Source organism: Pinus tabuliformis, chromosome 7 (genome assembly GCF_031772625.1).
Source record: "Pinus tabuliformis cultivar Carrire ecotype Pingquan chromosome 7, CPIR1, whole genome shotgun sequence".
Lineage (NCBI taxonomy): Eukaryota > Viridiplantae > Streptophyta > Pinopsida > Pinales > Pinaceae > Pinus > Pinus tabuliformis.
In genome coordinates, this window is record NC_142293.1 from 850,418,530 (window position 1) to 850,433,813 (window position 15,284).

General features: G+C 41.1%; 1 protein-coding gene across 6 annotated transcripts in view; it reads left to right on the top strand.

Moving 5' to 3' along the window:
- Positions 1-15,284, top strand: part of PEX10 (peroxin 10) — a 273,167-nt gene that overhangs the window by 159,946 nt on the left and 97,937 nt on the right. For all 6 annotated transcript variants that reach the window (XM_089459013.1, XM_089459014.1, XM_089459017.1 and 3 more), the window contains exons 5-8: positions 845-939; positions 1,136-1,355; positions 1,704-1,773; positions 2,287-2,365. In XM_089459013.1, the coding sequence (XP_089315139.1) occupies positions 845-939; positions 1,136-1,355; positions 1,704-1,773; positions 2,287-2,365 (464 nt within the window). The remainder of the gene's footprint in view (positions 1-844; positions 940-1,135; positions 1,356-1,703; positions 1,774-2,286; positions 2,366-15,284) is intronic.

Here is a 15,284-nt window from a genome sequence, read left to right on the forward strand (position 1 = left end):
CCTAGGATTGTACAGCGAGTTCTCCTTAGCCTTGGTCATTCGTAGGGGGTATCATTTGCTGGAGCATCAACTTTTTCATAGTGCTTGAAAATTATGACATTGAGACAATGCCTAGGTATGCTCCCTTATCCTTTGTCATCGGGACTGGTAGGACATGGCGTTTTCTCTCTCTCACTAGTCCTCTTATTGTATCACAACACTACATTTCCATGTATCTTCCGTCAAGACAGCTAGTTTATAGTTCCTAGCTAGATATTTAGCTCTTCCTTTCCTTTTTTTCTCACTTATCACTTTATGTGTTGATCTAGGAGTCACTTCTGCACTTCCACATTCTGTTTACATTGGATTGTACCCGTTAGTTCCATTAACTATTTTGTGGTCATTTGTTGGACATTAATAAAGTTATCTATTTTTGTGGTCATTTTTTGGACATTAATAAATTTATCGTATCTTATCTCTAGTTCACTATGCTTAGGTTTATCCGTTCACTTATGCTTAGGTTTATCTTTCCTCTCTGGGGTTATTTTTCCCTAGTGCTGGTTTATTCTCTTTATTGCAGTGTTAGGGATTGCTGGTTGGTTTCATTTGATCCTCTCTTTCTCTTCTGAATCTCAACTAGTTGTGACCTCAAGGTTGTCTAGCGTAGAGATACATCTAAGTTTTCATTTTTTGTCAAATATAACATCTAGAATTTGGTAGGTAATCACTTCCAAATTGATTCTCAAATGATGAACAGTGAAAAGAAGCTGGCATTGTAATATTGGCAATTATAGTAGATTCTTTACTTGACAATATAAAGAATTTGTATTATCTGAAGGTAATTTGGTCTGTGTACATTATGCAGGTTGCACGTTCATCTGGTGTTCCTCCGACGCCAGCAAGGCGGATTCTTCTGGTTTTCCTTCAAACCACTCTTCCTTATATTGCTGAAAGGCTTAGGTAAAGTTTCTTTACTATTAGTTTCCTGCAGAATTTGTAAAGTTTACTCTCTGTTGTCAACTAGTGTCCTGTGGATTTCTACCTTGCTTTTACAAATTTCTATCAGAAGTTCAGGCAACTATCACTTAATAATTTTGATCATTACTGTTCACATTTGCACATGGTGGTCGCTGAACCTGATTTAATAGTTCTATAGTGCTAGGGTAGCTACACGCGGAATCATGTTGGTCAATCAACAATCTGATGAACCACACAATGGCATTGGTGTCGGAAGGGGCATTCCTCAGAGTGGTTCTGATAATGCAGGAAATTCACCTCTTTCTTTATCAAATAGAGATACTGCAGCCATGAGATGGTCAAGATGGAGAGAAAGGGTGAAGAATATATGGTTAGCTGCGGTCCAAAAATGGCCATTGGTATGTTCTTATCCAATAAGATTGGATATAAATTGTGGTTCTGTTTTGGGCCTTCAAATTTTAATTCTGTGGAAAAGTAATTGTGGTTTTAAGAGTGATCCTTTGTAGACTGTTTTGGAGCATCTTTGGTTTTGAATGTTATGGCTGGCATTGCTATGTTGTTGTTAAAAGCTCATATTGAAAATAACATCTTCTCAATTCCATAAGTTACAGTTTATTGTTCATTCTAAAATCTGAGATTTGCAGTTTAAACTTTATACGGAAAAATAAACTGGTTTAAGCTTCTGAACATTCAAGAAGAAGCTTGTAAAGCATTGTTAAAGCATGTTTGCTATGTTTTGGTATCAGATTCTTCCATCTGTGCGAGAGGCTTCACAGCTAGTTGTCCGTGCAAACCTAATGCTCTTTTATTTTGAGGGTATTTTCATTTTTCTCATATCTCAAGAAACTGCTAAATTCAGATATGCAGTGTAAACAGTTGCAATCTGCCTATCACATAATACTTTATCAAAAAAAAGGATTGTAACCATATCTGTACATGCATACATATACATAATTTGATTGCTGATTTAATTATCGTGCTGTAGCTTATTGAATCTTATAAGAATTCCCTTTTTCTTAGGATATCCTCTTTAAAATTTGATTCATATTTCTTTTTTGGTTTATAAATAAAAAAAAAGTGGTAATAGGTAAGGGTGCACAATTAAAGCAGGGATCCTTGATTGAATATTTGTCCTGTGAGAATGGAAAAAATCAAGGGTATCTACAGTGAGTTGAATTGATGGGGATTTTGGAACATCGTAATCATAATCTGAGGAAGATAATAAACAACAATTGCTGCTTTCATGCTTTTTAACATCACTGTAGCCTTCCATTTCTTTTGTCCGTTTTTAGCTCTACTGTTTTTAAGAAAGCTTTGTGAATGTCACAGGTCTCTACTATCATATAGCTAAACGTGCTGCAGGGATTCACTACGTATTTATTGGAAAACCATTGCATCAAAGACCTAGGTATTCTATAATCTTATCTTGCATGCATCTCTAAATTTCTTTGGATTTAAATTTCTAAAAAAATTCTCTTACATCTTTAGCCACAATTCAATGCCATGGTTGTTACGGAAAATCTAATGTGGCATTCAAAATTTTTGGAGTTGAAATTAGCAAGGATAAAGAAAGAACAACAGGAAAAGGAAAGGAAGAACTGTTTAAATTGATAGATTTTAATTGATCAAAATTTAATTCTCATCTTCTTGCTATTTTGTTGGGAAGTTGAACATAATTCAATGTGGATAAAGTTAGGTTTTATATTCAGGTCTAGTAATTTTTATTCTTTAGTAATTTTCATCCTTCACAATTTTCATTTCTTTGTATTTTGCATGGAAATATATTGGGCACTCCTTTCCCGTGCAGTATTTAACAATCCCATTGATTGCCTTTTCATCAGTTTTCGGCCTTAATATAATATCTTTCAATGATTATTTCTTCTCCCATCCCACATCTGCCATATTAGGATTAACAATCTCGAGCTTGTCTTGGTATCTGTTATCCAAAAAATGTCATAAATTCTCGTGGCATATTATGAGTTGGGACTTCCTAGCCAAGTTCAAACACAAGCAAGTTATCTAGACAACCTTTTCCATGTCCTATTTCATTCCCCATGTTTGACCTGGTGTCAATTTATGTTTCAATATTGATAACTAACAGGATTCTCATGGTTTGTATTCAATAATGCATCCATCCAGCAAGTATTATAGGGGACACACATAGTGAAGGCATCATAAAATCAGAAATAATGTATTGACCATGAGCATATTGTGGCTTATGCATAAAAGATGCTTGAAGCTCGATGTAAACACATGATGCAAACCTAAATGCAGCGTGCCTGTGTTCAACATGACACTATAACTTCAGACGTATGGAGCAAAAAGCTAAGGACAACAAAGATAAAGAGCCAATAGTACATAAAATAGAAGTGGTACTTGCACATTGAAGGGTGGATTGCATCTGCAAATCTGAACAATGGAGGAAACTTTCTTCATATAAACTTGCTGGTTTTGTTTGATAAAATGGTAAGAGATAGAAGTGAAGTGAGAAGGGGAAAACCTTTATTTATATCAAAAAAGGTAAAACCCTAACTTAAAGCTCATGTTTCTAATGAAAGTGACAAGACCCTAGATGAGTGTCTTTACAATACTGCCCTCCAGGAGGAAGCAGAAAGGCTGGAATAAATGATCCGAAAGGATGAGGAATATATTGCTAGTTGTGCTGGAATTTGAGCCAAGCTTCAGTGGATTCAACAAGGGGATAAGGGCTTTATGTTTTATTTGACGTCTTGGAAAGGAGAGCCTCTTCGGAACGAGCCCTTGGATTGTGTAGGGTTGACCCATCCAGCAAGTATTATAGGGGACACACATATTGAAGACATCATAAAATCAGGAATAATGTATTGATCATGAGCATATTGTGGCTTATGCATAAAAGAAGCTTGAAGCTCGATGTATACACATGATGCAAACCAAAATGCAGCATGCCTGTGTTCAACACGACACTATAACTTCAGACGTATGGAGCAAAAAGCTAAGGACAACAAAAATAAAGAGCCAATAGTACATAAAATAGCAGTGGTACTTGCACATTGAAGGGTGGATTGCATCTGCAAATCTGAACAATGGAGGAAACTTTCTTCATATAAACTTGCTGGTTGTGTTTGATAAAATGGTAAGAGATAGAAGTGAAGTGAGAAGGGGAAAACCATTATTTATATCAAAAGGCTGGAATAAATGACCCAAAAGGATGAGGAATATATTGCTAGTTGTGCTGGAATTTGAGCCAAGCTTCAATGGATTCAACAAAGGGATGAGGGCTAACTCCCGGGGAAACATTTCCCCCACGTCCCCTTTTTGGGGAAACTCGGGGAATCTCCAGGTGGACGTTTTTCTGGTGACGAAACATGACTCCTTTGCAGGGGGGATGGGGGACGGGACACATTTTGTCTAATAATTTTTATAAAACATTAAAATTTAAAAAGAAATACAAATTTAAATATATGAAAAAAAACAAAAAATAAAAAAAGTAAACTATATTAAAACTTAATTTAAAAAAAAATTATATTAAATTTTATAACTTAAAAAATAAAATAAAAACAATAACAAAAATAAAAAACTTAAAGTATATTAAAACTTAAGACTTAGTATTTATTAATATTATTTAGTACTTTTTGAGAAATTTACTAGTATTTCACTGCTCAGTGCTTTCTATGTTTACTTTTAGTTTAGTATTCTATGGCTATTTTAGACTTCAACATAATGTCAATGTCATTGTCATATGATGAATTTACTTTTTATCGTTTTTGAAAATTTGATGCACATTGCATAATTTCAATTGTCAAATGATGAATTTATTAATTTAATTTAGATGTACCTTGCATCATGCCAAAAGATGAATTTAGAAGGAACATTGCATAATGTCAAATGATGGATTCAATTTAGTAATTTACTTTTAGATTTACAATGCAGAAATGTCAAATGATAATTCATAAATGATAATATTCTAATAAGTAATGATGATCATATTTAGTCTTTAAAGGTACATTTCATAATTATTAAGATTTTCTATTTAGTTATTGACATATTTTTGGGATTTATTTTTTATTTTTATTTTTATATATTAAATTTTTAATAAATTTTAATTTTATAATTTTTATGACTATGACGTCTCCCTGTTTCCTCGAAAATTCCCTAACTTTTTGGGTTGCTTATATACGTCCCCCTTGTGCGTATCCCCACTCTTGCGTTTCCCCGTCCCGGAAATTCGGTGGAACATTGGTTTTATTTGACTTCTTGGAAAGGAGAGCCTCTTCAGAGCAAGTCCTTGGATTGTGTAGGGTTGATGGAACTTTGGAGGACTTTGATAATATGAAAAAAGAGGTAAAACCCTGGCTTAAAGCTTTAGTTTCTAATAAAAGTGATAAGACCCTAGATGAATATCTTCACAATACCGCCCTTTAAGAGGAAGCAAAAAGGCTGGAATAAATGATCAGAAGGGATGAGCAATAATATATTGCTAGGTGTGCTGGAATTTGACCCTAGCTTTAGTGGATTCATCTAGGGAATGAAGGTTTCATGTTTCATTTTGACTTCTTGGAAAGGAAAGCCTCTTTAGAAGTCCTTGGATTGTGTAGGGTTGATGGAACTTCGGAGGACTTTAATAAGATAAAAAAAGAGGTTAAACCTTGAGTTAAACCTTTAATACCCTAGATGAGTATCTGGACGATACAACCCTTCAAGAGGAAGCAAAAAGGCTGGAATAAATGATTAGAAAGGATACACAATATATTGTTAGGTGTGCTGGAATTTGAGACAAGCTTCAATGGATTCAGCAAGGGGATGAGGGCTTCATGTTTTTATTTTGACTTCTTTGAAAGGGAAAGCCTCCGTGGAACAAAGCCTTCAATTTTGTAGGGTGTTACAACAAAATTTAGCACTTTAGTGCAAAGCTTCAATGGACAACCTAGATCAAGTTCAACAATGGGAATGTCACCACTGTCATCTCAACAACAACTCCCATCTATGAAAGCTCGTAAATAGAAGGGAGCCTTAGCTGAGGTGACAATGGGCTAGGCCTCCATTTGTTTCCCTTGCCCTAACATTTTTCCTTTAGGGATCCCCCTTAGGTCGCCTGCTAGTTTGAGTGGTAACATGCCTCAAAGACAGTGTTGGTTGATCAAAATGTTGATGCTTATAGTTGGCTTATCAATCCAACTCTTCAAAAGGGAGTAGTCTCCTTGTATCGGTTGGACAATTATGAATACCTCCCTAGTTAAGAGGGAGTGTTGAAGAATTTAACTAGTTCTGGTCTTCATAATTGTCATTTGACTTGTGTAAAGATGTAACCTTTATTTTGAGAAAGAAAATGATCTAAAGAATAAAAGAAAATTATTTTTTGGAGCATGGGTTTGATGCTCAAGTCATTTGTCATTAGGTCTGTTACACAGTAATTTGTCACTGCCTTCACCCCAGTCCTTCTACTGTGTCATGTGTCCAGTAAAACATGCTCATATTAAACAAATGCTCTCTTATGTTGCCAATTGACCCTCTTTTCCTAAGTTTTCTGCCTTGTCGCTAGAATACATTTAATACATGCGATGGACCCCTGTCATAAACGGTCTTGTCGCGACCCAGCCGCAGGAGTACACCTGTTTCCCGCGACGGTCGGATTTCAAGCCCCGACGCGAGGCTATTAGCTATCTTTGGTGACGGTCGGTTTGCATACATTGCTTCTTAGCAATGTCGGCGCTAAAGCTTAGTTAACGATCAATGACGATCCAAATTGGGCGAATTTGTTCCAACAGTTGGCCTTCTGGATGTCTCTAGACCTGGTTGTTGGGTCAGTTTGGGTCACCTTTTTCCCTTTGGCATGGTAGTTCCGTCTTTTGTGCTGCTTGCCCTGAGGATAAGCTCCCTCTCCCTCATTTTATGCGGACTCCTCCTATAAAATCACTCACCATTGCTATCATCTGCTAGTTCTTTTGGTTGTACAGTGCTGCTGCTGTTTTTGAGTTTGGTAGATATTTTTGGTGTGAGTGTGACAAGTGTGGGATTGCTATATAGTTTGCAAGAAGGTGTGGAGTGCCCTTAACCTTGTGTTAAAGCTTGTGAATAAGAGAGAGAGATATATTACTATTTGGGAGACCCATCTTTGAGAGTGAATGCTTGAAGAAACACACTGGTTGGACCCTCTGAGAAGGCTTGCGACGTCAAGACTTGGTTGTAAGCTTTGCTCTTGTTTATTATTAATACAATCAATGATGATTTTCTATATCTTGTATGTAATTTACTTGATAGCTCATGACTTTTTGACTTTATGAGTAAATAGATCATTGTTGTTTCTCGGTTACGTGCTCTGTTGTTTCTTTGTGGTGTTTTAGATTGATTGCTCGTTAAGGAGAAGGAAACGGAAGCTGGAGCAGCGCAAGGGAACTTCATCGACCACTAGTTTGAGGTAGGCCTCCAACGATGACTATTTAAGGGAATTAATTGTTATTCTGTCCTTGCTGTGACTAGACCCACTTTAAGGCTAGAGGGGTTGCATCTGTCCGTAGAGGGAACACTTTCCTGCATCACAAGTTGGCGATTCCACTGGGGAGTCCTTTGCATGTTTCTTCTCTTGTTTGCTCTTGTTTTGGTTTTGATTTGGTGTCTCTTGAATTTTGGGGTAAACTATCAGTCTTTGGGGTCACCTGGGTCAATATGGGAAATCCCTTTATTATCTATGCAATAGGCTGGTCTTTGTTTTGGAGTTTTGGTTTATCTTTCATTGTTTTTACGATCGTCATTGAAAATAGTTTAACAGTCGCGCCGATGTCGCTTTGTCTCTGTTGTAAAGTTCTGTGCATCGCTGAATCCCATCGTACAGTCGCGACGACTCCTGAAATCAGCCTGTCGCGGAAGAGACGTGTACTCTCGCGACGACGTCGCTCTGTTGCTATAGCTAGTGGCTGATCGTCCCTAGTTGTTGGTGTTATGCCCGCAACGATTCTTGTAGAGTTGTTTTTTCAATTCTACCTCCTGAATTCACCAGTCCTGTTGATCCCCTGTTATCTTTCTCTTGCCCATTAGCTTGTTTTGATTGCTTATGGTTAAGGTACTCTCTCTTTGGTTTTATTGAATGAATCTTGCATTTTTGGCTTTGTGACCTAGTTTGTTCTTTCAAATTCTTGAATTACTTGGCTTGGTTGCTTGTTTGCCCAAGGTTCATCTGCAACCTTCTTGTTGATTTGTTTGAGGCTTCTCCATTGCTTGTTTCTTTCTGGTTGATTTTTAGTGACAATTATTGAACCAATCTTTGGTATTGATTCGATTTCTTTTCACTACCGAACATAGATCACAATTGTTTGGATCGACCGATTTTCACACTTGCTTGTTTGTTTCTTTTAAATTCAAAACAATCAAAATCAAAAGACTGCATTCATTTAGTATACGAAAGTGAAAGTGTATTTGCATTTCAAGTTTGCATATTGGAAAGCAAATGGTAAAGTCTCTCATCAGTAGTATCCATGCACTTTAGAGTCGATGTGTTTATGCATTGTGTCTCTTAGCTTATCTTGGTTTTCTTGGTTTGGGAATGATCTCTCTACCCTCCTGTAGGTAGGTGTTCATTGAAGTAAAATGTGCTTTACTCATTCTAACTGCATCCTAGGTTTTTATATACATACGGTAACGCTTGAAAATTGAAACTTAATTCAAGATCAACTCTAAAATGAACTTAACAACGCATTGGAACATAGCGCACATTATTTAGAGGTCTAGGCTAGAGATGTGCTCTGGTGTCGTTAAACCTAGTCACTATTGTTTTCACTTAAGGTTGGGTGATTCCTCTTTCTGTGACTCCATAGCGGTCTAGTATGGAATTGTGCTCCCAGTACCGTCAAGTATATGTTGGGAGACCCCACTAGGTTATCATCCTATATCCCTAGGAAGCCGTGTCTGCTGCCTTGCAAACCGTAACGCACTGAACACAACATTCGGGAAGATTGACTGTCGTATGGAAAGTCCTTGGTTTTCATATGATCGCCAAGGTGTATATGCAGTTTTACGGGATGTTTGGTAAACCTTTTGCCTAGTTTCTCCAGAGTAGTCACTTTTGTTCCTTTTCAGACTCCTTAAAAGAAAAGGTCCATCTGAGCACTTGTCCTTTCAGGCTCATTAAATATTCAAAGGCGACTAGAGTCATCTTTTCGTCCTTTTCTCGACTCTTTAAAGATGAAAAAGTCAAGTTCTGCTCCTATGTCTTAAAATTTATTCGGTTACGTTCACACTTACCCTGTTAGATATTGTTGCGTTTTAGTTTGCGTAAGGTTGTTTTTCCTTATTCGATTAATTTTCCCTAGGGTTTTTGAGTTAAATCATCCTCGCGAAATCACCGATCTCGTTTCCCGTTCCAAGTGACCAAGGATCTCCATCTTCTGTCGCTCCTGAGGTTCTGGTTGCTAGTGATACTCTTTCTGTTATTCCGAGTATTCAACCGCTTAACTCTTGCGCTCCAAACGACAAGTTTTACGATATTCATTGGAATCCCGTTTGGGAGCCTTTCAAAGAAGACTTTACCCTTACTCCTCCTGGTGTTTTGGTCCCAATGTCTTCTTCTGACATGGATGAGATGAACCCCATCACGAGTGAAGAGTCCTTTATGGGAAGTGGTGAGATCCCTATACCTATGGAAATGTCACCCTTCCGTGTCACCTCTCTTGGTATCATGTTGCCTCTGTGCTATAATGCTCTGGCTGATATCATGGGTTCTAGGTCTCCCCTTACGAGTTCCATGTGGTCTCGCACTGTCACTCCAACTTCGGGACCTTTTACTCCCCAAATTCACAATGTAACTGTCACATCTGTCCCAACTATTCCAACCGTTTGTGTGGCTTCCTCAGCCCCCATTGTTAGTGTCGTCACTGCATCTTCAGTTGTGACCACTGTTGCTGGACCTTCCACAGGTCCTTCAAATAGTGGCCCTTCGGCACCTATATCTGGGGTTGTTGACCCTAGCCTTAGTGCCCCACCTTCTTCTGGTTCCATTCTAGCAGGGGGCATATGATCAATATCTCCAAGCTCTTCAGAATCCGGATCCACAAAATCCGTTCCACTATTATGATTCTCGGGGAGCCCATATTTACCACCCTGGACCCATAGCATCTCAGCCTGTGGTTGAGGTCTCGGTTCCGTTATCTGTTGCTTGGGGTACCACGGCTTATCACGGTGGCCAAGCACAGTCTTCAAATTTTCAAGGTCCACCCTATCAAGGTCAATCGTCTTACGGACAACAGTCTTACGGGCAGCCGTACTACGGGCAACCTTATCCAGGGAAAACTGTCGGCCCACAAGGACAACCCATTCAGGGACAACCTTCGGCCTTCAGTGGGTCTTCTTTCACATACTTCGGGCAACCTTCTGGTAACCCAGGACAACCTTACATTCAACAAGGCCAACCTGGTACCCAGCAAGGCCACCCTTCTGGACAAGTTGGTCAGCCTCAAATTCAACAGGGCCAACCAATTGTTCAGCCTACTCAACCATCTGGTCAGTCTGGACAACCTTCGGTTGCGCAAGGTCAACCCAATACCCAGCAAGTTCAAACTTTTGGGCAGATGGGCCAACCTCAACCTCAATTAGGCCAACCTTCTAGCCAGATGGCTCAACCTCCGTTTTCTCAAGGACATCCGTCTGGGCCTGCTCAACCGGGCACTCAAACGCTCGTTGCTTCTCAAGCTCCACCCAGTTTTCAGCCCTAGTCTGGGCTCCAAACCCAATCCGGTCTCCAAATTCAGGTTGGATCCCAAACCCAATCTGCTTATCAAACGCAGTCTGGTCCCTAGGCTCAGTTTGGAGCCCAACTGCCTTATGGTTTTCAGCAGTCCTAAGGGCAAACTCAATTTGCCCCATACCAAAATTATCAACAGCTGTAGGTTCATTCTTATCAGAATTTCCAGCAACCATATGTTGCTCCTACAAGCCAAGTTGGTAATCAGTGGAATGCTGGGGGTCAAATCCAGGGTCAACCGTCCAGTTACAGTTATAATCCCTATGGACAAAATCCCTACAGACAAAACCCTTATGGGCCAAATCCGTCCAGACAAAATCAATGGGGGCAACAGGCAACTAGATGGAACTCTGGTACTACTTCTTACTCGCGGCCTCAGATGTCCTTTAACCCTCAATTACCCTTTTTAGCGACGTTGGAATTACCAGATGTGTCCAAACTAACAAATGATCCCATTCTTCATAATCCGTATTGGCCACCGGTTCCAACTAAAATTCCAGGTGATTGTCCCAAGTTTGATGGTAAAGTTGGAGAAGATCCCCAAGCTCATGTCATGACTTATCATCTATGGTGTTCGTCAAATTCATGGCTTGATGATTCAATCTGGCTCCGCCTTTTTCAACAGACTCTCACTGGCTCTGCCGCAAAATGGTATATTGAGCTAGCTCGCGGATCTTTTCAGGACTTTAACTTGTTGGCTATGGCATTTTTGACTCATTTTCAGTTGCTGATTCGATATGAAACAGGCACACATCTCCTGACATCCTTAAAACAGAACATGACCACGCATATCTCCGACCATATCCATGAATGGAGGAGACGTCGTCGTTTGATTAAGTTCTGGATTCCTGATCAGCTTCTGACTGACTGGTTCACAACCTCATTTGTCGGTCCGATAGCCCGGGACATTGCTATGGGGGCATGTGTAACTGAAGAGCAAGCCATTGCGCATGCTTAGTACCTTGACTTGGTTTACTCCCAGTCTGGCACACTATATGATTATTTGCCTGATGCTCTGAGACCCGAAACTTCCAAAGCCCCGTCAACACCATCTGTTGATGGTGTCATCGGTTCTGTCAATACGTCCTCTAAGAAATCTTCCGCGAACCCTGGGAAGCAAAAGCCGAACGCTTCGAATGAAAACGCTTCTCAGGCCGTATCCAATTCTGGTAACACTTCCGAGGTTAACGCCGTTCAGTCCACCACGGCGGACAAAGCTTCGAAAGGGAAGAAGAAGGGAAAAGGAAAGAATAAGGCCGATCAACCGAAGCAAGATTCCCCTAAACCTCCACCCGAGGAAGGTGCCAAACGCAAGCCTAAGTATCCTTGCCTTATTTGTGACGAGGATCACTATACTAAAGACTGCCCCAGGCGGTCTGAAGTTAGTCGTTTGTTAAAAGGTGCCTCTGGGACTCCTGCTATGCTCAAAGAGCCTTTTCCCTCGCAGCAAACTCAAATGGTGGCTGATCCATCTCAATCCTTCTCTCCCTTTAGTTCTCAGGTATTTATGGCTGGGACGATTCCCATCCACATTAGTACTCGGTCAAAAGAGTATCCTTCGCTTGCCGGGAAGGAAACTGAGGTCCCCTCTAGTGCTCCTCCATCCAGCTCTGGTCCCCTCCATATCGAGCGACCTAGTACTGAGGCGGTCATCCGACCTCCTCCTAAAGGGGTACTCTGGAAGTCTTCTTACAACCCTAATGCTCATGCTGCTCAACACTATAGCATCGTTGAGGACTTAGCCCAGGCTCCGTCAGCTATGTCTGCATTAGAGGTCCTCCAGAGCTGCCCCTCTCAGAGGAAGTCCTTGCTATCGACCATCGGTGGCATTGACCCGACCGACTTGGATTTGATCACTTTTGACCTAGACAGTCATGTACTGAGACTGCCTCACCAAATTGCCTTCCTTATTCAGGTCATCATCAATTCTAAAACTATTCACCGCACGGTCATTGATGAAGGCGCTTCTACTTGCATTATGTCTGTTGCTTGTTGGAAGGCTATCGGTTCTCCAACTTTGAGCCAGTCTCCCACGACCTTGGAAGCCTTTGATGGGAGAGAGTCTTGTCCTTATGGTATACTCCAACGCCTGCCTATTACTCTGGAAGGGAAGACGGTCAAAGTGGAGGTCGAAGTTGTCGATGCCAATTTAACTTACAACCTCCTTTTAGGACGAAGCTGGACATATGCCATGCGAGCCGTGGCTTCATCTCTATTTCGTGTTATTCATTTTCCTCATCAAGGGAAAATTGTCACGGTAGACCAGTTGTCCTTCTTTGCCTCTTCCTCCTCTGATGGCAATGTGCCTTTCGTGGAGCATACCTCCGTTCCATGTGAGAGTGTGGGTGCTGGACTCTTTAAAGATCTTGCCCTTATGGGTGTTTTTTCACTCCCACCTCCCAACATCGCTCCCATTAATATGATTTCTGTTCGCTCTGATCCTTGGGTTCTTCCTCCTGTTGATCAGATAGAATCCTGGGGCGATGAATCATGAGATGCCGTTGACTCCTGCCAAGCTCAACTACGTCGAAATTGTTTCTCTATCGGTTTCATCCCCTGAGCCTGCTCCTTTGAGCAGAGCTTTCGACTCGTACGTTCAATCCCCTTGGCTTGGAGATGGCACTTCTTTAGACCCTTTAAAGGAAATTTTTCCTTCTGAAGAAGCGATTATTGAGACTATGTCTTTTGAGGAACCCCCGTGGTCTGATCATCACCATCGTTCCTTGTTTCTCCCTACCCATCGGGAAATGCTTACTTGTCTTGAGCAGTTTGCTCCTTGTCTCCCCTCCCAACCCCTTCAAATGCCCATCCAAATTCATCAAGTGTCTTCTGAAGCGAATCTGGGGAGCATTACGCAAACTCAACCAATCGACATCTCTGTTAAACCAGGGATTGCCGAGCACATTCATGTTGGAGTAACTTGTACTCCGGAGGAGATTTAGCTTTATACTGATCTTTTTCGCGAATTTCGTGATGTGTTCGCTTGGTCTTACGAAGAGATGCCCGACATCGATCCTAGCATCGTGGTGCATGAAATACCTACATATCCGGGTGCCAAAGTTGTTCGACAGCGTCTATGCCCCGTGCACCCCTGGAAGGTTGCGGCTATTAAAGCGGAAGTCGAAAAGCTTCTTAAGGCTAGCTTCATTTACCCTATCCCACTCACAGATTGGGTTTCTAATATTGTCCCTGTGACTAAAAAACAGGGCACTATTAGGGTATGTGTTGATTATCGTGACATTAATCGTGCCTGTCCCAAAGACAACTACCCTACACCTTTCATTGACCAGCTCATTGATGAGTGTGCCGGGAGTGAGATATATTCATTCATGGACGGCTTTTTTGGTTATAACCAGATTAATATCGCGCTTGAGGACCAACACAAGACCTCCTTTATCTGTCCGTGGGGCACTTTCGCTTATAAAAAGCTCCCGTTCGGTTTAAAAAATGCCGATGCTACCTTCTAGCGCACAATGTCTTGTGCGTTTCATGATATTCAACACATTGTACAACCTTACTTGGATGACCTTCCGGCTCATTCAGCGAAACGCCAAGACCATCCAAACCACCTTCGCGAAATTTTTCTTCGCTGTCGACACTATCATATCCGTCTTAATCCGCATAAGTGTGTCTTCTGTGTGGAATCCGACAGACTTCTTGGGTTCATCGTCTCCCGGGAGGGTATCCGTCTGGATCCCCTTAAAGTTGAAGCCATTCTGAATCTCCCTCCCCCTGCTTCTTTGCAGCAATTGCAGAGTTTGCAGGGTAAAGAAAATTTTCTACGCCGATTCATTCCGAATTATGCTGAAGTGGCCAAAGGCTATACGCGGTTATTAAAGTAGGACATCCCTTTTCTTTGGGATACCGCTGCACAAGAGTCATTCGAGCACCTCAAGACCCTCCTTGTTTTTGCTCCGTTGTTACGGCCACCTGATTATCACCGTGACTACACTCTGTATTTAGCTGCTGCCGATACCACCATCGGCATGGTTTTGGTCCAAGACGATGATGATGGTATTGAGCATGTCGTTTACTATCTCAGTCGCAATTTACTTGATACGGAAACTCGATATGCCTATGTCGAGAAGTTGGCATTGGCCGCCGTTTGCGCCGTCCAACGTTTCCACCACTATATATTATTGTGCACCATGACGGTGATTTCTGATTGCAACCCAATGACGTACATCTTGTCACGTCAGTTACTGGGGGGCAAATACTCAAAGTGGATTGTCATCCTTCAAGAGTTCGACTTGGAGTTTACTACAGCCAAGTCTAAGAAGTCCCTTGTCTTCGCTGAGCTGCTTTGCTCCCTACCATTTGTTACCGCGCCCTCTCGGTTAGAGGACCATATTCTGGATGAATCTCTGTTCTTGATTAGTACCCTCGATCCTTGGTACGGGGATATTATTGTCTATCTTCAGATGTCCTCTTTTCATCCAGATTTGTCCAAGGATGCTCGGCGACAGATTCACCATCATTCTCAACCTTATCGCATTATTGGGGACACCCTGTACCGTCTCGGCGCTGACTCTGTTCTCCGCCAATGTTTGACGTTCGAGGAAGCCGAACGAGTTCTAAATGACTACCACTCTAGCGCCTGTGGTGGTCATATGTC